Below are 26,983 nucleotides of genomic sequence, written 5' to 3'. Positions count from 1 at the left end.
GGGGAGATCTTTGGATCACTACTACTTTCTCTATACCAGTGAACCTGTAGAGTACAATATATATTGTACCTAATCCTTTCTTATCATTACTTCCTACTCTTGCCATGTCCTATCCCGAAGAACGTTCTAGAATTTATATAGGTTAAAAAAGTAGAAAAGGCTTTCTTATTCTGACATTGGAGATGATTTATAATCTCTCCTGACACGTCTGTGTTAATAATTATTGTATTTATTCCAGAAAAGACCAATTAAGGGGTACATTTTCTCCAAATTCTGTTGTCTTCCATTGATGTTATTTAACTTCGAATGCATACGTTGACAACTGGATATTACTATTCTACTTGACTGTCCCCATGTAAGCGAGTGGAAGGGTTGAAGAAGATGTTGTGTCAACAGGGGAGTTGCATGATGTTGGTTGTTATGTTATATAGAAAAAAACAAAAAAGATGGCCTAGGTCTAGCATCAAGAGAAAAAACCAATGAATTACAAAAAAGACCTAAAAAATATTCTTTAATGACAATAATTAAAATATAGGACTAGAACCCAAACACATAGCACACAACCGATGGCAGGGAACCCAAAAATAGGATCAGATAGTCATTAAATACAAATAATAACTAATAAGGAAAGGTCTAGGGAAGATAGAAGTGCCTCGCCCTACTGAAGTCCCTTCCTTGCAGCGGAGGTTGGCACCCTGGGATACGATATGGCACCCCCGCTCAACCTAGACTGACCCTAAAGACCCTAAAAGGTATCCCTACCAAAGCCACCACCCAAAACACACCACAAACAAACATAAAATGACCAGATACACTTATGTGCTGTTGCTGCTAATGGCTGTCAATGCACAATGACGTTAGTAAGCCTTGTTAAATTCCATGTGAGGAAATGTATTAACTATAAGTGATATCAAATCTGGAAAGATGAGTGATTTAGAAGGATGTATGTATTAAACAATAAATAATACTCTCTTCTTAATGTTATCATTATTTATAAATACAGCAGTGAATAATCATAGAAAAAGATTGGTGTCTCCGTCATTAGCTGATTGTCTGAGATGGTAGAGGAAAATATTGTCACTTCAACAGGAGACACATCTTATATGATACTGTAAACCTTCTCTACTGATAGAGTATGTAAATAAAGGATATGATCACCTGTTCAGAGATCAAACCTTATATTAGTAGCCTAGGTAATGTACACTCATCATGGTAAAATTACCGAAACATCAGATGCTTAGTCATCAAGACAAGTATCAGCATCACCGCCAGAATCATATAGGCATCATCCCCAGAATAGAACCATTATTATGGTATTCCAATAGTTACATACACATGATGGCATATACATTGATAGTGTTAAGATTACCAAAAACTCAGATGCTTTGGCACCATCAAAAATCGGCATCAAGGCCAGAATTATGTAGGCATCATCGCCAGAATAGAGCCATTATTACCATATTCAATAATTATATGTAAGTGGTGGCATCACCGCCAGAAATATGTAGGCATCATCGCCAGAGATATAATGATCCGTCCGTATAGATAGATGATGGCATCACCGCCAGAAAAGTAATTCATTCATATATATATGAGGGCATAATCACCAAGCAATAGCATATGAATCAAATCAAATTAGTAAGGAGACCATATAGCAATGTTTATGGCTAAAAATTGTGCAACCCAGACATAGTGGCAGGCAGCCAGTTCAACAGCACAAGTGTGTGGTCACGGTACACTTATCTTAGGGAAGCAGTGTCCCATATGTTATGTCCCATATGTTATGTATTTTTTGGACTATAAGACGCACCTTTCCCCCAAAATTTGGGAGGAAAATGAGGGGCGCGTCTCATAGTCCGAGCGTAGGCTTACTGGGGGGTTGCGACAGTGGTGTAGCAATGTCTCTTCCTCAGGGAACCGGTGGCGGCAGAGGTGTGGCAATGCTAAGGCTCTGTGTCGGCGGTGGGCGATATGGTGTGCATTGTTGGTTTCCCTGCGGCCATCTTCCTGAAGCTGTGGGCTGCCGGAGGCGGTGCGTGCATGGATTGAGATCTCGGCTGACCTCTCGCACTCCATTTTCCTGAGGCTGTGGGCTTGAGATCTCGGCGACCCTTGTCTTCTGGAAAGTGGCTGCGAGGCCATTTTCCTGAAGTCGAGGGCCACCGTGATCTCAATCTGCTCACGCGCGGCCTCAGGAAGATAGCCGCCGGTGTTGCACTCGGCTCTGCTTGCCACGGACACCAGTCGCCACATTTCTGCCGCTGGCATCCTGAGGAAGGTACCATGCTCCATGCTAGGAAAAATAGATGCAGCAGAGGTGAGAAGGTCCTGTCAGTTTAAGTCATCCTTATCTTTCTCTATGACCCAGCCAACATCTTCCTCAAAGGGGGGACAGAGATATGACAATCAATACCTCTTCCGGACCTCAGGACCATGACTGTCCTGGTGTCCATATGAAACTTCAGATATGTCCTCATGCTGTAAGGAGACTTGAACTGACAGAAACTTCTCCCATCTGCTGCATCTACTTTTCTTAGGACCTGTTAACACTGTAATATCTAGCTTTGCTACCACTCACTCACACCTGACTAGTCTCTCTCCTCCTTCTGCAGTCCCTCAACCTGGAAAACTTTCTGTTAAATAACAGGTCTAACCCTTCCTGAACATGGGGCTAATCCCAACAATGATAACTATCTAATGCCTTGTGTAGTGCAAGCTATATTCCTATACCTAGCATGGTTCAACTAGCGGACAAACCTCCCACATTTCCAAGGAAAACCTTCAGGCAAAGCCTAGAGGAGAGCCAAGACCCAAAACCGGCCATAGGAATAAAGCATAACCTTTTATCATATATATATATATATATATATATATATATATATATAAAATAACATACAATATCATGCAACTCCCCTGTTGACACAACATCTTCCTCAACCATTCCAGCCCCTTACACCTACAGATTCTGATACTGCCAGTGCTGATTAATGCAAGTTCGTGCAAGTCACACACCCCATTTGCAGTATGATACTATGGCCTAGGGGTGTACATTTTCATACTTTCAAGCCAAAATTAATATAAGAACTGCAGAATTTTAAGAAAAAATGCTCATGATCATTATTTCATGAGTCCTCTTTATAAAAGCTCCTCTTTAATACTTTTTTTTCCTTTGCCTGGTACTAACAGAAATGACTCTATTTTTCTTTCAAGTCACAGAGTCTTCAACTAGAATAAATGATCACACATTTTGTGAAAGGGGCATCTCCATATTTATATAAAGATGCCATAGTCCCCTCAACTTTGAAGAGTCGTGGATAACTTTAGTTTTGTCAACCTCCTAAATTGTCATGTAGCAGCTCAGTGGTTCAGTGGTTAGCACAGCAGCCTTGTAGCGCTGGAGTCCTGGGTTCAAATCCCACCCAGGACAACATCTGCAATCAGTTTGTATGTTCTCTCTGTGTTTGTGTGGGTTTCCTCCAGGCACTCCGGTTTCCTCCCACACTCCAAAGACATACTGATAGGGAATTTAGATTGTGAGCCCCAATGGGGACAGCGATGATAATGTGTGCAACCTGTAAAGCGCTGCAGAATATGTTATCGCTATATAAAGATTATTATTATTTTCTTCTCTACACCTTTATCTATACCCTTTCTGATAATGGTATAGACAGTTGTGATCCACTCACCGTTTCTTCAGAAACATACTGTATAACTTCACTTTTGTTAATATTGTAACTCATCCGACATTTTGCTGTTTGTCGGCCCGTTTATCTATGTCACCCTATAGAGATGAAGCTTTTTCTATAATATATTCAAAACTTTATCATCAGCCAGTACAGAAGACGTACCACTATGTGCAGCCTAAAGTACTGGCGCTTAACCGAAAAAGTGTCAGCTACAGAATAAGGAAGCACCACTTATTGATAGCAGTAGCCAATTGTAGAATAGTCATTGCCACTATCTTATACCTAGTTATACTGCTATTATGTTCCTGAATTAAGTCCCATTGCGTCCTTATAAATGTATGATTGGTATCGAAGGACAATAAATAGTTTATTCAACTTTTTTTTTTAAACAGTTTCTCCAAGAATATTTGGTTCCAAAACTAAAAACTCCCCAGAGGAAATATCTGTAATTCTCCACAGCTCAGTATCACTATCTTGCGATGTTGATTCCCACCCCCCTGCAACGATAACGTGGTATAAAGATGGATTTCAAGTCCATTCAAAAGATAATATCAGAATTATTCCAGGTGAGGCTTGGTTTATTTTTATTTATTTTATTTAAATGAAATCTATCATATTCATCAAACAAATAACAGAAAGTATGCAATGTCAATTTGTGTTTGTACCCATTTTATATACCCAATATACCGCCAATTCTAGCATAATGTTTACCACAGATGGGAATATGTGAAGACACTTTTATTTAACAATCCTATCCTCAACATATCATAGAGTTCAATATTACAAGCGGAAATATAGATTGCAGATGTTTTTGATAAATGATAAGAGGAACAGCCAGTGATAATGCAGAATTGAAATGATTGATTAACAGTGCAAAATAATTTACCAGTCATAAGAGAGTTCATGTTTAGGGATGGACAAACCTGAATGGTAAAGTTCTAGGTCCGGACTGAACAGCTAGTGTCCGTGCACGGACACCGAACACAGACTTTTCCAGGATGTCTGTCTTACTGTTCGGGTTCAGTAGCTCAAACAAAGCTTGTTGAAAGGCTGCAGCAGAACCAATCAACAAGCTTTGCTGTGTGGGCACTTCCAGCTCAATCATGGTCATGTCAAGTATTAGCATGGCTGTGATTGACCAGCGCAAACTGTGTAAAAAAAAAAAAAAAAAACTTGGGGTCTCGTCTATTTTTGATAACCAGCGCAGCCAAAACTGACAGCTGCTAGTGGAAACGAAGAGGAAAAATCCAGCATAGAAGCAGGTAAATAAACTGTCCAATTTTATTGAAGAAATAAATCACATCCATAAAAACATGGTAAGTGTGGTTCTAGTCACAGTGGAGAAATCAACGCGTTTCAAACAATTTGTACAGTGTGTGCAAATTACTGTACATGTATTTAATTAATAAAAGATTATTTTTCTGAAAAAAATGGCTTGGGCTCCCACATAATTTTGTTAACCAGCAGAGGGAAAGTCAGCTGCTGGGGGCAGATGTTAATAGCCTGGGAAGGGGATAATACCCATGGAGCTTTCCAGGCTATTAATATCAGACCGCAGCTGTTTGAATAACCTTTGCTGGTTATTAGTTATAGGGGGACCCCATGTTATTTTTTTGGGGGTCCACCATTTAAATAGCCAGTAAAGGCTAATTATACAGCTGTGAGCTGATATTAATAGCTTGTGAAGCTCCATGGGTATTACCCCCTTCCTAGGCTATAAACATCTGCCCCCAGCCATTGGCTTTCCCTCTGCTGGTCAACAAAATTACTCGGGAACCCACGCCTTATTTTTCAAAAAAATGATCTTTTATTAATTAAATACATATATAGTAAGCTGCACACACACTGTACTAATTGTATATGTTACTGACATCTATAGATCTACCTATTCTATCTGTATTTACTGTATGTAATCCATCTATTCTATCCTGTTGGCTCCTGCTGTGATTTTACACTACATGGCTGCTGAATTGCCAGTTTTTATTTTATCTATCTATCTATCTATCTATTATACACATATATATATATATATATATATATATATATATATATATATATATATATATATATATATATATATGTTTTGAAGAATATTTCCTTTGAAAATGATGTGTAAATGACAGAGAATTGCTCTATGTAAAATCTCATGTTAAAATCGCATTGCAGTCAGATGTAAATCGGATGCTAGGTGTGAAAAATCAGATTGTACTCGGATAAAAAATGCATGACACTCACATGACAATTGCATTACATTCGTCTTACTCTCCTACATCAAAATTGGACCGATTTTAAAATCCCTAGTGTGACTCCAGCCTAATCAGTATAACGGCGTCAACCTGACACTGTCTGTAGGTTACTGTGTACAATCCTGCTGACAGGTTCCCTTTAAACTATGCATGCCACTATCTTCTCATTAACCTTTGGGCTCGTTTATCTAGGTGGCCACACTCTGCAGATTTTAAAGGCTCAAGAAGACTACTCTGGAAGCTACACCTGCATTGCATCCAATGAGGCAGGACAGGATGGCCATCATTATAATTTGAAAGTCTATGGTAAAGTTCATTAAACTATACACTTATCATTGAAATTGCAACTCCTTAGATGAGAAGTTGCAATATTGTGGAAATCATAGGAAACACAATTTTCAAAATATCTAACTTTATTAGGGATCTAGTATGAGCACCACAGGCAGATATCATAAAGAGCCATTGCTGGCCACTCCCGTTACTACCATTTTTTAAAAGTGTCTCAGGAGCCGTTTTTCAACACTAAAAGTGATAAGCAGCTCATGTTGCTTGTGCTACTTTAAGCAGTCTGTGCAGCTTAAGCGTGCTACCATAGCATGCAACGTTTCCATACTTGTCTCCGATTGAGCACATGTGGGATATAATTGGACTGCAGTTGCAAAGAGAGCTGCCAGCAGTGAATTTTGATGATTTGCATGCCCAAATGCATTCAACATGTCAGAACATTCCTCAGACATCCATTAATAATCTCATTGAAAACAGCCAAGGTGTGTAAGTGAGTGTGTTTCTGCGCAAGGTGCAGTTGTGGTATTATGGAAATCTTAAAATTGATATACTTCTTAATGATGTGCAAATAATGAAAAAAATGAAAAATAATTCAAAATATCTCAATTATCTAATATTAGCTAGGTACTAAATAAATTGAGATATTTTGAATTATTTTTCATTTTTTTCATTATTTGCACATCATTAAGAAGTATATCAATTTTAAGATTTCCATAATACCACAACTTTAAGTTTTTTGATGTAGCAACGGCAATGTTGAGGAATGTATTTATTGGAAAAGCAAACTGTACATACTGACTTATTTGTTCTAATTTTTCTAGTTCCACCACAAATTAAAAAAGATGATCTGTCTGGCCTTGGAACATTTACAAAGCAGGTGAAAGTCAAAGTTAATACTAACTTCAGTCTTGAATGTGAAGTGAAGGCCTTCCCAAGGGCCACTGTCATATGGTACAAAGATGGACAGGTCAGTCACCAACATATTTTTTTTCTGCCTTTTCTTGAAGTCTTGACATAATTCTTGTAACGGACAGAGCTGTAGTTGTACTAAAGTCTTTGGAATTAGTCTCTTGTGACCAGCTGTGCATGAGGAGTATGATTAGGCAAAATTCATCTTCTATGCAATGAGGCTATATGAAGGATGTGGGTTGATACCTTCAACCAGGTCTGGAAAGTAAGCTTCTACCTCTGAAGGATCTAAGTATGATTGGACTAGGTTGTCTTTAAAATCATATAGTTCAGCTCATCTCTAAAATCTTTTCTTTTTTGGTTAAACGGGTATTCTCAAGCTTAGAAATGATCCACAATCAACTAGAGAGTAGCTTTTGGATTGCTGTGGGTCTGACCAATGGGATCCTGACCAATCCCAAGAATTGGTGCTCTCCTGTGTGAATGAAGCGGTGGTCAGTAAATGTGCAATGTCACTCCATTCATCCTTATGGGAGTGCTGAGGACAGGTGCTTGCCATATCACTGATGGTCCCATTAAGGATGACTGGGGAGCCAGTTTGTATGATCGACTGCCATTTCATTTGCGCAGGACTCTTCAGAGCCCCGGATATTGGGAATGGTGGAAGGCCCAGCAGTCAGACCCCCAGCCCCGTGGATATATTGAATAACTTCTAAACTTGAGACAACCCATTTCATTTTTACGAATTAATCTCTTCATTGCAAAACATAGATTTTTCAATTTTCATACATGAGATGAGAGGAAATGGAATGAGAAATATGTACAGTGAAGCTGTATGGTTCAGTGACAAGTTTGCATATGCTAATCATCTATACAATAGTCTTTCCATTAATAGGTTTCTCAAGTACCTGGGTATTTGGATAGGCAATTAATCAAGTGAAGCAAGATAAATGTGTAATAATTCTTATATTCTATAAATGTTTTCTATTAAAACAGCCTCTTGGTCCTGAGAGTCCTCTGCAAATGAATGGCTATAAACTCCATGCAGACAAGGCCCAGCTATCAGATACTGGGAGGTACACCTGTGTGGCCTCCAACATTGCTGGGGAAGATGAAAAGGACTTTGATGTCATTGTGCAAGGTTAGACCTGCATGTAAATACGCATCCTGAAATATATATCTATGCTTCTGTCTGACATGTAATTCAATAGACTAGGGGTGGTCGCTTTCAGGTTAAATCGCATAGTTACATCGTAAGGCATAAAGCAGTCCAGTGTTATCATTCTTCTGTGTTTTCCCTCCATCATTAGCCTGCATTTATAGGTTGGCTTTGGACTCTCACCAATTGCCCAGTGACAGCAATGCATGTTATATGGTTTATCTTCAAAAGGTAGAAAAAACACGGCACCGTTATGCCTGCAAGATAAACCACCTCCACAAAAACGAAATGCTGCTGCTGTGCCGTATATGCCTGCTAGACACTGGGTGCACTGAAATAGCGAAATCAAATAAGTCCAAGCAAAGAAAAAAAACAGAAAGTGCACTCACCGGTCTGTTGTGCGAAAGTCCTTTATTCAGAACATGTGTTAGCACACTGGGGAGAACGTGGACAAAAGACTTTTGTCTTTTGTCCACGTTCTCCCCAGTGTGCCCGCACATGTTCTGAATAAAGGACTTTCGCACAACAGACCGGTGAGTGCACTTACTGTTTTTTTCTTTGCTTGGAGTTATATGGTTTATGTTTAGCTTTTTTCCATGTTTTCTTTATTTCTCCTTTCTATGGTGAGCAAAACATTTTTTTTTCAATTGTAACATTTTGTATAAATGTTCATTTCTGCTGTATTTTATAATTCAGAAATCTTGACTATAACTTAAGGGCTTAGATGGCATTAAGAGGAAATTAGTTTTTTTTTACTTTTTTATATTTTTTAGTTCCACCAACATTTTTGAAGTTAGCTGGAATTCTTCTAAATGCTGACAGCGATGTATCACGAAATGGAGATAACAAAGATGTCATTGTCCACAACCCACTAACTTTGTATTGCGAAACGAATGCCGTGCCTCCACCCAGTATCTCATGGTATAAGGATGGAAACCTTCTCACCTCAAATGATAAGGTGTTTATACTACCAGGTACAGTGAAGAATAATATTACATTACTCATATAATGTGCACTCTATGATGTTGCATTGCTATTTGCTTGTACTACATGCTCTACAAGGTGTGACTATACAAATTATATTGAGAATCATAAAAAAAAAAAAAATCCTAAACCAGGAAAGCATAAGTTTTGACATTCAAGTGTTTGTCATTAAAGCAGTAAGACAGACAATAGTATATGTACTGCATAACCATAGCTCGTATTTCCTGATTCCCTTACTGTATCTATCTGGTTTTGCTGGTATGTGGTTTCCCTCATGTTTATCACCTCAATTCAATGATACAGACTTGCCTAGATCTGATGACTTGAGTTTGTCTATTTCCTGAATGCAAATTCATCCTGAATGCATTTTATCTTCTGTCTCCTAATTCTCCCCTCCTGTGTTTCTTTGAGCTGTCTTCCTGTGGCTCTTCCCCACTGCTCACACCTGGCCTATTCCATGTGCACTTAAAACTTTATAAATGTAGAGTCCCAGGTTTGTCTGACCATGGTCTGGCTCCATAAATGTGGCACTTTAAGTGTGCATCTGAAATATGCCAGAAATGGACTAGAAGGGACCAGAAGATATAAGCAACTACTGATTATTAAATGTACTAAGCTATTCTTTTTCCCCACACTTATTCTTTCACCATACTTACATATGCCCTTACAGTTTTTGCTCCACTAAACCTTACTCTCCTTCACTATCCCCAAAACTCCAGCCCCCTTTAATCAAATAATCATGTCTCCTTCCCTCTTACCTCCCCACTTGGCCTCTTCTGCATATGTGCTCCTCAACCTCAGATCTTTCCTACTAAAATATAAAACAAGCCAGCCTCTCTCCTTCTCCCACCTGCTCGCTCTCTGCTTCTCCTCAATACTGGCAAATAACTTTCAATCCTGGACCCCCTCAGCTGATACTTCCCATTAATTTCCCCTCCTATCGCTTTCTGCCTAATATGAATTTTCCAATCTCTCCTACGTAAAACCTATGCCCCTGAAACCCAACCCCCTGCTCCCTCTCTCTGGAGAACTCTGAAACTCCTGTTCTGTCTGCAATATGCTCCATGTAATTCACCTCTCTTTACCTCTTGGAATCTTTCCTCCTTAGCCCTAAATGAAACATGGCTGACACCCTTCAACACTGCCTCCCCTGCTGCGCTGTGTTACGGCGGCCTCCACTTTACCCACATATCTCTCCCTGGCAACAGACAGTGTGGGTCTTTTCCTTTATACCAACTGCACGTTCAACCCAATCTCACCTCTACTCTCCCTTATTCTCCCCGCTTTTGAAGTCCACTCTATCCACATCTACTCTCCCTTTAACCTCGAAGTGGCCATTATATACCCGCCTCCAGGCACGACCACTGCCTCTATTGACCAATTCTCCACCTGGCTTCTTCACTTTGTCTCTGCTGACATTCCCACCATCATCATGGGTGTTTCAACATCCCCATTGACAACTGCCAGTAAGCAGCCTCAAAACTCCTGTCACTTCATCTTTTGGACTTACTTAGTGGTCCTCCTCAGCCACCCACACAGACGGCCATACATTTGATCTTATCTTCAGCTACCTCGGCTGCCTATTTAACCACACAACCTCCTCTCTCACCCTATCTGACCACCATCTACTCACGTTCTCATACCTGTCCTCCTCACCTGCCACCCATGTCCAGCAACTAGCACATACTTGCAGAAACCTCACACATCTAGATACTTGCACACTCTCTGACTCTAGTCTAGCACTGGCAACCATATGTTCAGTCCACAACACAGACAGTGCCACTGCTTTCTACAATGCCACTCTCACATCAGCTATTGAGTCTGTCGTCCCCTCATGCATGGCAGAGTGCGACAAATAAATAGACAACCCTAGCACAAAAATGTCACTAAAAAGCTTCGTCAAGTATCCAGGGTTGCGGAGCGACATTGGAAATAAACACATTCGCAAGATGACTTCAAGGCATTCAAACAAGCAACACTTGCATTCAAAGCAACCCTCACCTCTGCTTAACAGGTCTACTTTACATCCCTCGTATCTTCCTTATCCTAAAACTCCAAACAATTATTTAACACTTTTAACTTCCTCCTCCGCCCTCCGCTGCTCCCTCCAGCCTCCCTAGTCTCTGCTTAAAAAATAAGATCAACCAAACAAAGCAAGTCTTTATTGTTTGACTACCACAACCTCTTTGTATACAGACCAATGCACTTACCACGTAACCTCTCTCTCCAACATCACTGAAGGAGAGCTTACTCATCTCCTCTCCAAATCACACCTCACCACTTGTGCACTTTACCCTATCCCACCTCCTCCCCAAACTCACCCCCACACTTTTCCCATCTCTAACCCATCTCTTCAATTTATCACTAACTTCTGGTACCTTCCCTTCTGCTTTGAAACATGCCACATTCATGCCTATCCTCAAAAAGCCATCTCTTGACCCAACCGCTAAGTCCAGCTATCACCCCATATTGTTGCTCCCATTCACTTCCAAACTCCTTAAGATTTTTCACGCTGAACTTTCCTCTTACCTCTCATCTAACTCGCTCTTCGGGCAACCTACAATCTGTCTTCTGCCCCCACCATTCTACAGAAACTGTCCTGACCAAAATTACTAATGACTTATTTACAGCCAAAGCTAACAGACAATTTTCTATACTCTTCTTTCTTGGCTTGTTCTCTGCCTTCAACACAGTTGACCACTGTTCCCTACTACAGAGCCTCTCTTCCTTTGGCACTAGAGACCTTGCCCTATCCTAGATCTTCTCATACCTTACCAACTGCACAGTTAACGTCTCCTACTCTCACACTACAGTCTCATCCTCCCTCTCTCTGTTGGAGTCTCTAAAGGCTCTGCCCTAGGATCCCTACTCTTCTCTATCTATACCCTTGACCTGGGACAACTCATAAAGTTCTATGGCTTCCAGTACCATCTGTACACTGATGACACTCAGATCTACTTGTCTGGCCCAGACATCACCTCTCTGCTGTCCAAAATCCCAGAGCGTCTATCGGTCATATCTTCCTGCTTCTCCTCTCGCATCCTCAAACTCAATGTGGACAAATTTGAACTCATTATGTTTCCTCCATATCACATATCTTCCCTACCTGATCTATCACAATAAATTACATCACACTTTTTCCTGTACTGGAAATCTGCTGCCTCGGAGTAACCCTTGACCCTGCCTTGTCCTTCAAACCACACATCCAAATTCTTGCCACCTCCTGTTGCCTCCAGCTCAAAAATATTTCCAGAATTCATCCTTTCCTCAACCGTCACTCTACTAAAATGTTTGTGCATGCACTCATTATCTCCGACCTTGACTACAGCAACATCCTCCTCTGTGGCCTACCTTCTAACACTCTTGCACCTCTCCAATCCATCCTTAACTCTGCTGCCAGAATAATTAATCTCTCTCTTCTCTCCTCTCCGCTCCCCCCCTTTGCAAATCCCTTCATTAGCTCCCAATTCCCCAGTGTATCCAGTTCAAACTCCTAACACTAATCTACAAAGCCTTCCATAACCATTCTCCTCTGTACATCTCTGAACTAATCCCCCAATATCTTCCCTCACGTAATCTCCAGTCCTCCTAAGACTTCCTTCTCTCCTCCACACTTATTTGCTCCTCACTCAATCGCCTTAGAGACTACTTCTAAATATCCCCCATCCTCTGAAATTCCATGCCCAAAACATCCAATTATCCTAAACATTTGGATCCTTCAGACTGAACCTGAAAACCCTCCTCTTCAATAAAGCTTACAACCTGTAATGACCATGCTGCCATCTCAACACCACTGGAGCTGCTGCAACCTCTCGACCTACTGTCTCCTTCCCCATCATCCTATGGGAAGTAAGCCCGCAAGGGAAGGGTCCTCTTCTGTCTGTAAATGCCTATCATTGATAGTTTGTTTACTATAAGTGATATTTGTATTTTATATGTAACCCGTTAAGTACAGCACCATGGAATCAATGTAGCTATATAAATAAATAATAATATATTATGTGGTATATGACACAGGCCTCATTCAGGTATTAGTAATCTTTCTTGTATGCATAAAATGGAACAATTTTCATCAGGGTCCTGGATCACAAATACATCAGTGTCTGATTTCTCATATGGAACAAAATAAAACAATGTATCTCAAGCTTCTCCTGTCAAATAAACACAAAAAACAGACATCACACTAATGTAACTAGGATGGCACCAGAGTGCTGTCTGAGGTTTTCATAGAGCCATAGATTTAAATGGGTGCATTTGATCTGCGACTAGGGTAAAAACTACGTCTTCATTTTTTTTCGAGTAGATAAGTTGGTTTACAAAAACAATATATAATGGGCACATGTTCTATTCATGAAAATTGTGCATGAAAACAGACGTCTGAATTGAGCACTAAGTGAAATTCTTGTGGAAAAGAATTTAACGGTGGCTACAGATGTACAGATGAATACATGATTGTTCTGCCTTCTTCCACGTCTGGTGCTATGTGGATTCCAGCATACAGCTAAACCTTCTTCACATCCCATATAAACAGACTGTAAGGTTCAGTATATATGAAGAGAAGGACAGCACCACAGCAATTGTGAAAAAACAGCTCCCGTGTTTATTCTGCCATCTGCAACGTTTCGGTCCGTGGACCTTTTTCAAGCATGTGGCAGAATAAACACGGGAGCTGTTTTTTCACAATTGCTGTGGTGCTGTCCTTATATATATATTTGAATTCGTACAGTGGGATGGATCCCCTGGTGAGGATGTGCGCCCTGCTGTCCATAGAGACGCTGCCACTATAGGGTGCGGCTTTACTACTACGGTTTGATACTTGTAAGGTTGAGTAGTCTATGGTTTATTGGTGACATGATATGAAGATGAATATGAGTGGTAAAACGGATTAGCTGAATGGTTGGGATAGTAGGAAGAAATGAGCAGAAGCAAGAGACAAGTGTCTTTTCTGCATGGAGGTATCTTGTCTGCATGGAGTCTGGGCTTGTCTAAAAACATGTCTCCTTCACAGAGGAGCAAGGGGCGGTGCCAAAGCACACTAAGCTTACAGGGAAAGACACTTGCATCTGTAAGAATGCTGCCAAATTGTGCTAAACATATTTAAACATCATAAAAGGATAACATATCACCTCTTACAGGTTGTAACAAGTGTCAACTACTAACACCTTCCCTTACTGAGCATAAATGGGCAGAACACTACCCGCTTGGCATCAATAGAAGCCACTATTAGGTTCTTTTGGGGAAAACAGCAACACAAGCTCTGTTAATGGCCTGAGGAACAGTTTGCTCTCCCCAAGTTTACACATTCTGACTTCTACCTTGTGTACTTTCCCATCCTTGCTGGGGAAAGGTATGGTGACTAGGCCAAGTGGCCACTCTTTACAGTGCGACTGACAGTCTTTGGCATAGGTTTCACTTTGTATAGCATGAAGTATCGCAATCTTGACTCTTTCTAAGTTGGGAGCGGTAAATGAATGCTCGCAATGATGCCAACCTTTGCAAGGTTTCTGACTTGTAAGTAGTGCTGACTTGTAAGACTTAGCTATGTGAAGTAAGCAAGCGATGGCTCGAACGAATGACTTCCAGGTTGAGAACCTGCTGAACCTATGGGATTCGAGGTGATGACTTGAGGTCACTGTTCGTAGAACAGACACCTGAGGACGGAGTTCTTCATCAGCATCTGGATCCACTAGTTCAGACGTATCAGGCTTGGTGATGTGGCGTGTCGAACGGTACAAGGATGCAGAGCCTATGAACCATGTAGTCTCCTTAAGATGACGTGGTACGACCGACCTAGCTGCATGGTCCACAGGATTGTGGTGTGTAGACACGTAATGCCACTTATTAGGGCAAGTAGATCTCCTGATCCTCAGCACCTGATTGCTAACGTAGACATAGAAACATCATGTTTCATTGCAAATATACCCTAGTACCACTTTGCTGTATGTGTAGAATTCAACATCTTTGATCTCCAGATTCATTCCGTCTGAGATAAGTTTGGCCAACTCAACTGAGAGGACGGCAGTCCAGAGTTCCAGTCTGGGTATCGTGTGTTCGCAGTGTGGTGCCAGTTTTGTCCGGCTCATAACGAACCCGATACGGCATTGTTTGTTCACGTCTAGTGTTTTGAGGTACGCTACCGCTGTGATCACTTTGACTGATGCATCACAGAAGATACAAAGTCTTTGTGTTTTTACTTCTGTGGATGGCACAGAAGCATACAGTCGTTTCACCTTAATGTCGGTCAAAGCTTTGAGAGACTTCCTCCACTTTGCCCACAGGTCTGCTTTTTCTGCTGGAAGCAGATCATCTCAATCAGAAGTCTCTTGGATGAAGTCTTTTAGCATCATTTTTCCTTTGATGGTTACCGGAGCTACAAATCCCAGGGGGTCGTACAAACTGTTTACGAAACAAAGGACACCTCTGCGCGTAAAGGGTTTCTCTTCTTTGCTGATCTGGAAGTTGAATGCATCCACCTTTAAATCCCAAAGCAAACCAAGGCTCCACTGCATGGGAAGGGAATCGGTGCTTAGGTCCAAGTCTTTTAGATCACTTGAATAGTCTTGAGAGGGAAAGGCTTCCATTAATTCTTGGCTGTTGGAGGCAATCTTGTGCAACCTCAAGTTAGACAGAGCGAGCATTTTTTGAGCCCTTTTTAGGAGACTGGTTGCACCCTCATTTTTTGATGTGGATGTCAAACAGTCGTCTACATAGAAGTCCTTTTCTACAAAGGATCTAACATCCGACCCATACTTTTCTTCACCCTTTTTGGCAGAATTTCGGAGACCATAGATAGCAACTGCAGGGGAAGGGCTGTTCACGAAGATGTGTATTTTCATCCAGTACTCTGCAATGTCTTTATCAGGGTTGTTGTCGTAGTACCAGAAGAACCTCATGTAGTTTCTGTGTTCCTCTTTGATGAGAAAGCAGTGGAACATCTGTTGTATGTCAGCCATTTCCATAAATGCCACCGTATCCCTGCAGAAGCAGAGTAATACTTATAGAGGTCTGTTATTGAGGTCTGGGCCTGACAATAGGACATCATTTGGTGAGACATCTTCACATCTGGCCCTTGAGTCGAATACCACTCTTATCTGACTTGGCTTCTTAGGGTGATACACTCCGAAGATTGGTAAGTACCAACACTCCTCGGAGTCTCGAAGAGCAGGTGCGATCTCTGCATGGTTATTCTGGAATATCTTCCCCATGAAGGTAAAGAAATGTTCTCTTGTCTCAGGTGACTTCTGAAGCTTGTATTTGAGGGAGATGAATTGACTGTAGACGAGTTCTCTGTTGGGTAGGCGTCATCTCCAAGGTCAGAATGGTAGAGGTGCAACCCAACTGTTTGACTTATCCATCACTATTTCTCGATCCATGATATCCAAGAACATTCTGTCTTCCATAGACATCACTGCTTGGTTGTCTTCCTTTGTCCTGTGGAAAACTGTACACCTTACGTGGTCTTCTTCACCCTCACAAGGGTGGTCTTTACTCGAAGGGCCTGCAAAAGGTCAAGGTAGGGGAGTACAGCTCGGCAATTCCTTTACCAACAAACTACTCTGACATGGTAGGAAGAGAGATGGATGTCCATTTTCTAGTGTGCTGGTGAGCATACTGTTGGCTGAAGTCTGCTTGTGTGCTCCTCCTAGACAGACAACTCCTACAATGACCCATCCAAGATCGAGTTTGTGCATATGGAGCATTCTGGAAGCCATTAATATATTCTCTAGACCTATGGACTCATATTATGTCTCTTCCAAGGGGTAAAGCTATTGGAGCTTCTGGGTCCACCTCTGGTATCAGGTGAGCTATACACCTCAGATGAGGGTGATGTGCTGCTACCTCCAGTGAAGGTATCTCGAACCTGTAGTCAGGAATCTGGTTGCACTCCAGTATAGTCGGTAGCGGTAAGCAGGTCTGGCCATCTATGGACTCCACTTTGTACCAGTTGATTTCCTCCCTGCTGTCTCAACGGTACCTGCACACGTCTTCAAGAAGTAGGGAGAACCGGAGCCTACAATGCTGAAGCTGTCAAAGAAGATGGACTTGGCTAGATACCTGTTGTTCTGATCATCCAGGATTGCATTTATCTTGATTGCCTTGTCCCTATGGTTTGCTGGATAGACCCTGATAAGGCAGATTTTTGAACAGTACCTTCCTCCTATAAGCACTCTACAGATCTTTGTGCATTGAGAGGTGACGACAGGAGTGTCTATGTCAGTGTCCTTCTCCTTTTTGTCGCACTCTTCTGCTTGCAAAATTTGTGGGGGTGGTACAGGGTGCAAAGCTTTATTGTGGTCCATGCTGCCGCATTCTGCGCATTTCACGCTGGCTTCACAGTTCCTGGCAAAGTGCGATGTCATAGCACAGCATTTGAAGCAGATGTTATTTTCCTTAAGGAAACCTTTGTGATCTTCTAAAAACTTCTCCCTGAAGGTTTTGCATTTTAGTAGAGGATGTTGTTTCCGATGTAGAGGACACTGCTTACTGGCGTCTTGAGGTTTGCTCTCTTCTGGAGGGGACTTACTTGCTTTGTGAGGAGGATCTGTGGAAGTAATGTTAGTTTTGTGGACTGCCACTGGTGCTCAACTAGGTTTGACACCGGGGGCATTGGGGAATGACAGAGTGAAGTCGAATCTAGGGTAATTTCTGATTTTAGCTTGTTGGGTGACAAAATCTACAAACACTAAGTCTGCTTATACCGTGAACCATATGTGACCCACTTTTCTTGTAGGTTGTAAAGAAGTTTTTGCACAATCAGATTGACACCCTGGCAGTGTCCAAGAATGCTAATCCGGGCAAATCTCCTTCCGCCTGAGCAACCTGTGGCTCTGCTAACAAATCACTTAGTTCCCTGAGCTTTTGGTAATGCTATCTTGGAAAAATTGTCAATTCTCTTATACAAAGCATTTTCTATAGCTTCTGTTGACCCATAACACTCATCAAGTCTTTTCCACACGTTATGTAGACCTTTGTGGTGATGCTTTATATTAATGTTTCTGATTCTTTTGGCGTGATCAGCAGACTCGCTTCCAAGCCACTTTACCAGGAGATCTAACTCCTTGCTACAGGAAAGGTTCAAACCTCTGAACTTTATGAGTACCTGTGTGACCAATTCCTGGCGAACAAAGAACTTTGCAAAAGTGTATGGTGGCTTGGTCAGTGCTGATACGAGCCAATGTGTTGTCGTCATGTTGAGTGTGGGGTGTATCATCATTCCTGTTAGATGCTTCTGGCTTCGGATAGTCTGTATAATACTTTTCTGACGAGAAAGGTGTCCCTTTAAGGCCCTTTAAGGCTAGATGGAAGTCGTTTGTGCACTATGCACCTTCACTTCTATATCTTACCTAGATTCTTTGTATAAAGAGATATATGTATACATATGTATATTTATTGATTGTATATGTTAATAGGCAGCATATACCATGATCATTTTGTTACTATCATGGATGTTTTTTCGTAATTGAGAATTTGTGCTGGACTGGCGGCGTACCTTGCTCCCTCACTTGGTTTGTTTTTTAATTTTTTTATTTAGTTTGTCTTATAATTATGCTATGTGTTAGGGCTGGCGGAATGCACCAAATAATATTAAGGAAGATATAAGGTGCGTTCGCAGCCCGGGGTCCACCGTGCAGAGATAACACCTGCTGCTCGGTAATGGCGGACAGTATATTGTGAACACACATGGGTTAGCTTCACCCGTTATGTAAGGAGGTGAACCCTGTTGTATCACAGGGCATGCAATACCGCAGAGTGAATGCTAGTGTTAGGTCAAAGGACTCACCCCAAGGACACAGGGTTAGAGTCCCTCTAGACCCACTAGCGCTAGGCGCCGCAACTGCTGTGCCAGGGAAAAACTAAATGCTAGATAGATAGATTTAGAGCACTAAGTGCCCGCAGCGCCGCTCTGGCGGACGCCACTAACCACCCAAACTAGGGCCTGGAAAGCGCACTAGTTGGGCATGGCGCCGCACTGGTGAACGCTGCTGAAATGACACAGTATTTTGTGCTCTTGTGCTGGATTGCACTATCTGCTCCAAGCACACAACCACATACAACAACACTAAGGAAGGGGATCATTAGGAGCTTTCACCAGATAACATACACGTATCAACACACGACATTAGGTTTATACTAGAGCATGGCCGAGCAGCCATGCAAACCTTTTATAGATGCAGTTTTCCGGAATCTTCCTAGTGGTCCAATTAGTGCCACTACTGGACCTGAGCATGTGACCTCCAACCTCCAATGAGAGGTCGTCCCATGGGCATGCACAGTAGACGAAAAGCAGGACTTAGTCCCTTCAGCATCTGCTCGCTGCTGATCAATGCTGGTTAAAATTGCTGAACCTGGGATGGCAGCAGTAACCAGACGCACAGTATCAGCTTGAGCCAAACACTGGGACTGACGTTTCTGCTGAGCAGACTCCTCTGTGGCTGGGGAAGAATGGAAGACTGTAGAGGACATGGTTTGAAATTCCCCCTGTTCAGCGGCAGGAACTCGACACCTAACATTATGCATAAATATTTTTATTACTGTTGTACAATCATGTTTTTATTGTTTTCTAATGAAGTTTACACATGTGATATTTAGTGTGGTGGATACTTTTTTTCTTGTTTTAGATTCATCTTCGGATGGAAGTCGTACCTTCTGTTCGCTAGAACGGTAGCTAAGGCAAGCGTCTCTGTGCTGTATACCTTCCTGTTTGCAGTAGTGCAGTTCGAGGTTGGATCGCTGGCAATCGGCACAGTCTGGTTGATACAAATCACCAATGTCTGAAAGATAAAGCTGGCACTTCACAATACATGATACCCCTATTCATTCTAACCCTAAAAAGGAGCCAAAATGAAGAGATCCAGAATTGAATAAAATTCCAAAAAGCTTTATTGTACAGAAATAATGGTGCACATAAGTGCACAGGCACCTTAACATAAGGTGGGAGGCTGAAGAATAATGTATGATATAAATACAGAAAAAATAAAACAAACTGCAGAGTAGTACATGTATATCTAAATGTAGCCTGGTGAACTACTAGCTGCCTAAGCGTGCATAGAGTAACAACAATATTGCATATACCAGTGTAACCAGACACCAAAAATAATATCTACCTGCAGCAGACCCAGCATACCACCTCACCCCAACGCACGTTTCGCAACCAGCTTCTTCTTCTGGTAGAAGCTGGTTGTGAAACATGCGTTTGGGGTGAGGTGGGACGCTGGGTCTGCTGCAGGTAGATTTTTTTTGGGTGTCTGGTTACACTTGTACAGTATATGCAATATTGATGTTACTCTATGCACGCTTAGGCACCTAGTACTTCACCAGGCTACATTTAGATATACATGTACTACTCTGCAGTTTGTTTAATTTTTTCTGTATTTATATCATACATTATTATTCGTCGATCTGTCCCACGATGTAAATCCATCTGAAGGGGTTAAAATATTTTACAGGCAGGAGCTCTGCTATAATGCAGCTGTGCTCGTGCCTGTAAAACCCCAGGGAATGAAGGTAATGTAGGTCAATGACCTGTAGTTACCTTCAGTCGCGGCGATGCGCCCTCTGCTGGATGTCCTCATATGACCTCGAGCGTGGGAACTTTTCTGAATATTTTCCCAGCCTCGAGGTCATATGAGGACATCCAGCAGAGGGCGCATCACCGCGAATAAAGGTAACTACAGGTCATTGACCTACTTTCCATTCATTCGCTGGGGTTTTACTGGCATGAGCACAGCTGCATTAGCAGAGCTCCTGCCTGTAAAATAATTTAACCCCTTCAGATGGATTTACATCGTGGGACGTGACAGATCATCGGAAGGTATGGGATATTGTTGGTTTATTATTTTTAATTTGTTACAGGTCGAGGGTCTTCAGGTGGATTGAGAGTGGAGTAAAATATTACAACAACCTGTGTGTTTATTTCATTAAAATACTGTGCAATATTGTGTGTGTGTTTTTTTAACCATTTCATACTATTGGATTAATAATGGATAGTTGTCATAATTGACGCCTCTCCATTATTAATCTGGCTTAATGTCACCTTACAATAGCAAAGTGACATTAACCCTTCATTACCCCATATCCCACCGCTACACGGAAGTGGGAAGAGAGTGGCCAAGTGCCAGAATAGGCGCATCTTCCAGATGTGCCTTTTCTGGGGTGGCTGGGGGCAGATGTTTTTAGCCAGGGGGGCCAATAACCGTGGACTCTCTCTAGGCTATGAATATCTGCCCTCAGTCAGTGGCTTTACCACTCTGGTGGAGAAAATTGCGCGGGAGCCCACGCCAATTTTTTCCGCGATTTAACCCTTAAATTTAATAGCTACAGCGCCCAAATTTTGCACATACACACTACTAACATTAGCAGTGTGTAATATGCAAAAAAAAAGGGAATATGACATGGTTTACTGTATGTAAACCATGTCTCATATCATGTCGGGTTTAGGAAGGACAAATGAAAAGCCGGCAATTGAATTACCGGCTTTTCTGCTATATCGCGCTGAAGTAAATATAAATATATATATATGTGTCTCAATGACATACAGTTAGGGCCAGAAATATTTGGACAGTGACACAATTTTCGCGAGTTGGGCTCTGCATGCCACCATATTGGATTTGAAATGAAACCTCTACAACAGAATTCAAGTGCAGATTGTAACGTTGAATTTGAAGGGTTGAACAAAAATATCTGATAGAAAATGTAGGAATTGTACACATTTCTTTACAAACACTCCACATTTTAGGAGGTCAAAAGTAATTGGACAAATAAACATAACCGAAACAAAATATTTTTATTTTCAATATTTTGTTGCAAATCCTTTGGAGGCAATCACTGCCTTAAGTCTGGAACCCATGGACATCACCAAACGCTGGGTTTCCTCCTTCTTAATGCTTTGCCAGGCCTTTACAGCCGCAGCCTTCAGGTCTTGCTTGTTTGTGGGTCTTTCCGTCTTAAGTCTGGATTTGAGCAAGTGAAATGCATTGTCAATTGGGTTTAGATCTGGAGATTGACTTGGCCATTGCAGAATGTTCCACTTTTTGGCACTCATGAACTCCTGGGTAGCTTTGGCTGTATGCTTGGGGTCATTGTCCATCTGTACTATGAAGCGCCGTCCAATCAACTTTGCAGCATTTGGCTGAATCTGGGCTGAAAGTATATCCCGGTACACTTCAGAATTCATCCGGCTACTCTTGTCTGCTCTTATGTCATCAATAAACACAAGTGACCCAGTGCCATTGAAAGCCATGCATGCCCATGCCATCACGTTGCCTCCACCATGTTTTACAGAGGATGTGGTGTGCCTTGGATCATGTGCCGTTCCCTTTCTTCTCCAAACTTTTTTATTCCCATCATTCTGGTACAGGTTGATCTTTGTCTCATCTGTCCATAGAATACTTTTCCAGAACTGAGCTGGCTTCTTGAGATGTTTTTCTGCAAATTTAACTCTGGCCTGTCTATTTTTGGTATTGATGAATGGTTTGCATCTAGATGTGAACCCTTTGTATTTACTGTCATGGAGTCTTCTCTTTACTGTTGACTTAGAGACAGATACACCTACTTCACTGAGAGTGTTCTGGACTTCAGTTGATGTTGTGAACGGGTTCTTCTTCACCAAATTAAGTATGCGGCGATCATCCACCACTGTTGTCATCCGTGGACGCCCAGGCCTTTTTGAGTTCCCAAGCTCACCAGTCAATTCCTTTTTTCTCAGAATGTACCCAACTGTTGATTTTGCTACTCCAAGCATGTCTGCTATCTCTCTGATGGATTTTTTCTTTTTTTTCAGCCTCAGGATGTTCTGCTTCACCTCAATTGAGAGTTCCTTTGACCGCATGTTGTCTGCTCACAGCAACAGCTTCCAAATGCAAAACCACACACCTGGAATCCACCCCTGACCTTTTAACTACTTCATTGATTACAGGTTAACGAGGGAGACGCCTTCAGAGTTAATTGCAGCCCTTAGAGTCCATTGTCCAATTACTTTTGGTCCCTTGAAAAAGAGGACGCTATGCATTACAGAGCTATGATTCCTAAACACTTTCTCCGATTTGGATGTGGAAACTATCATATTGCAGCTGGGAGTGTGCACTTTCAGCCCATATTATATATATAATTGTATTTCTGAACATGTTTTTGTAAACAGCTAAAATAACAAAACTTGTGTCACTGTCCAAATATTTCTGGCCCTAACTGTATATATATATATAAAAATGGCGCTGAACATGTCATACGACACCCGACTTTGGTGCGAAGATCGCCGACCGCATGGCCGATCCCACACTAGGATCGGGTCGGGTTTCATGAAACCCGAATTTGCCAAAAGTCGGCGACTTTTGAAATTGTCCGATCCGTTTCGCTCAACCCTAATGATGAAAGATCACTTTGCTGTTTTACATGAACAACACTGCGCCATTCTATCTTATCTATCTTTAAGACATTTTCATAGGTAACAATAAAAAATCCCTTTTTCCAATGTAAGTCTAGGGTCTTCTCAACTATGCAGCATAGATCAAGATGAATAGGACTGTTTTTTGACTGGTACTTTTTAGGGATGATGTAATATACAGCACAAGTCAAAAGCTGAAACACACCTGTTAATGCAATGGTTTTCCTTATTCTTATTGGAATGTGCACATTGTTGCCTAATGTGTCTTCACTCTGCGGTCTACCTCATCCCAAAGCATCTCCCTGTCCTTCTTAGGGTACTGTCACACAGTGGCATTTTGATCACTATGACGGCACGATCCGTGACGCTCCAGCATCGTAACAATATCGCTCCAGCGTCGTAGACTGCTGTCACACTTTGCAATGTACAATGCTGGAGCGATAATTTCATGACGTATGTGCGATGTAGAAGCCGTTGGTTACTATGCGCACATCGTATACAATATCGTGCACACCTTTGTTACACCATGCGATCATGCCGCTACAGCGGGACACTAGATGACGAAAGAAAGTTTCAAACGATCTGCTACGACGTACGATTCTCAGCGGGGTCCCTGATCGCAGGAGCGTGTCAGACACAGCGAGATCTTAACTATATCGCTGGAACGTCACGAATCGTGCCGTCATAGCGATCAAAATGCCACTGTGTGACGGTACCCTAATAAGTCACATAGGTCTTAGATAGCCTGGAGGTATAGTTTCAGACATTGTCCACTTGCAACACAAATGATTGTCCCACTAAGTGCAAACCAGATGAGATGGCATGTCATTGTAGAATGCTGTGCAAACCATGCTGGATAAATTTGACTTTATTTGGAATATATCACCAACAGTGTCACCAGAAAAAAATGTAATTTACAAATTAGACCCTAACTAAAGATTCTATAATATTAAAATATGACTTTTGTTTCCATCTATTTATTAAAGAGTGCTTGTTTGGTCTGTGTGGTCATTGAATAAGCAATTGTCATAGACTATTAATAGATTTCCATTTTTGTGTAAATAATCCTTAATAACCCTATGCTGATTCTTCTGAACAGTTGAGGAGAAGAAAAAAATATCAACACTATCACACCGTCCCCTCCATGTTTCATAGTGTGTAGTAAATATGTAGACACAGACATGTCTGTTGCTACCATAAATCTTAAATTGTGACTCTTCAGATCACAATATAGATTTCCACTGATCTAATGTCTATTCCTTGTGTTGCTTGGCACAAACAAGTCTCTTCTTGTTTATGGTCCTCAATAGTGGCTTCTTTGCAGCAATTTGACCATAAAATACTGCCTCTCTAGCATCCTTGGACAGTTAATTGTGAGATGTTTCACTTATTTGATGTTTCACTTATTTGAGGGCTGTTGTCTGAGGTGCCATCAATTTGCAGCTTCTGAGGCTTCTAACAATGATGATCTTATTCTTTGTAGCAGAGATAATTATTGATTTTCCTTTCTTTGGATGAACCCCATGAGTTTCTTCATAGCTGCTGATGGTTTTCATGACTGCACTTGAGGATACCTTCAAGGTTCTAGCAAATTTCCAGACTGAGTAAACTTCATGTCTTAAAGTAACAATGGACTGTTATTTCTCTTAAAAGCAACCAATTGTGAGCATTAAAATAGATTGACTATTAATAATCAAGACTCATTCTCTATGTGTCACCCCTTAGTAGCAGCAAATTATATTTCCATTATCACTTAATAACTACTAAATGATCAATGTAATTTAAAAAAATTAAACCGATATGAATAAGGACATGAACCAACCCCAAAATACGTAAGACGATATAGTGTTTTTATTCTAAAAGTAAGAATATGTTGTTATAGATAATGTGATATATGATAATATTGTACAATGAACCAGACTAAGGTTATACTGTATATGCACTGATAAACCTTTTTCTTTTCAGGGGGGCACAGTTTACAGATTTCAAGGACACATATGGAGGATGCTGGAATATATACTTGTGTTGCTGTAAATGAAGCAGGAGAAGACTCCCTACAGTATAATATTCGGATACTTGGTAACTATAATAATAATAATTAATAATAATAATTTGTATTTCTATAGCACCAACCTGTTCCTAAGCACTCTCCATATCAGATGGGACTTTTACAGAAAATAAAGACCCAACAGAATAAACACCTAACACAACAGATACCAAGAGTACTGAGTGCCCTGCTCGCAAGCTTATAATATTGCAGTCCTAAAATTCCTGTGCTTAATTTTCAACTATTCTCAAAACATATATTTATATATAAGATGAGCACATCTATTAAAACCAAGACACATTGACCTATAATACTTTGCAGGATATTTGTTACCAAAATGATCTTGTCACGGGGTCCTTCTCTGGTATCACACAATCATCAGAGCAAGAGAAGAGTGAACAATCCGAAGATCTTTATTTAGGCAAAAATACGAAAGGTCCATATACAATCCACCACACAAAGGATAAGATAGTGCAGAACCTGAATGCAGTTCAGTAAGAGGATAAAAGCCCTGGGAGATGAGAGTCCAACAATCCAGCAGACGGAGGATAACATTCCATATACGCTTCTTTCTCTCTGGGGTGCTGTGTTCACATCATAGTTCCACACATGATCTGAGATTGTGTCTCACCTCACTGATATTTTAAAAGTCCCCCTCCTCATTCACAGGTCAGGGGGGAAGGTTGCAGGTGCTCATTGTTTCAACAAGCTAGGTCAATATGTCATTAGCATATTAGCAAACAATACAGTACTGTGGGGGCTGATATCAGATGGCAGCAACAACTATTCATGGATTAGCAAATAACTCATCCTACAAGAGAACACCATGAAAATAAGTAAAATAGAAATATACACAAAATGATACCCACATAGCATATCACACCATCACAGCGCTATTTATTTTTAATCGTACAGATAATTTTAGAATTATTTAAAATATGTGATTATCTTTTTATTCCACAAATTAAAAAAATCAGAAAAAAAGGTATTATATCAGAAACAACCAACAACATATCACTTCAAAAACAACATTTTCATAATGGGCTATTTTCAAGATTTCTCTTCTACAATCTCCTTATTTCCTGGCTGCGGTGGGAGGGTTGGGGGCAGACACCCCTCCTTGAATGACATTTCTCATTATTAGCAGAGCTGTAGCATTAGCAGAACTTGTGCTTAGCTCTTTAGCTCTACTGTAACACATTCAGCTATCATTGTTTTTTTCTGGAGTGTACACTGCTATAACCATATTTATATAGAGAGATTACAAGGCATTTGAACAAGCATACA

At 41.1% G+C, this 26,983-nt stretch overlaps 1 protein-coding gene across 1 annotated transcript in view; it reads left to right on the top strand.

Moving 5' to 3' along the window:
• Positions 1–26,983, top strand: part of HMCN1 (hemicentin 1) — a 733,390-nt gene that overhangs the window by 316,657 nt on the left and 389,750 nt on the right. The window contains exons 50-55 of the mRNA XM_069737257.1: positions 4,079–4,252; positions 6,125–6,238; positions 7,039–7,184; positions 8,123–8,267; positions 9,059–9,259; positions 25,615–25,728. Coding sequence (XP_069593358.1) covers positions 4,079–4,252; positions 6,125–6,238; positions 7,039–7,184; positions 8,123–8,267; positions 9,059–9,259; positions 25,615–25,728 — 894 coding nt within the window. The remainder of the gene's footprint in view (positions 1–4,078; positions 4,253–6,124; positions 6,239–7,038; positions 7,185–8,122; positions 8,268–9,058; positions 9,260–25,614; positions 25,729–26,983) is intronic.

This window comes from Ranitomeya imitator, chromosome 8 (genome assembly GCF_032444005.1).
Source record: "Ranitomeya imitator isolate aRanImi1 chromosome 8, aRanImi1.pri, whole genome shotgun sequence".
Lineage (NCBI taxonomy): Eukaryota > Metazoa > Chordata > Amphibia > Anura > Dendrobatidae > Ranitomeya > Ranitomeya imitator.
The sequence above is the reverse complement of the archived record's forward strand: the minus strand, read 5'-3'. Positions and strand labels throughout refer to the sequence as shown.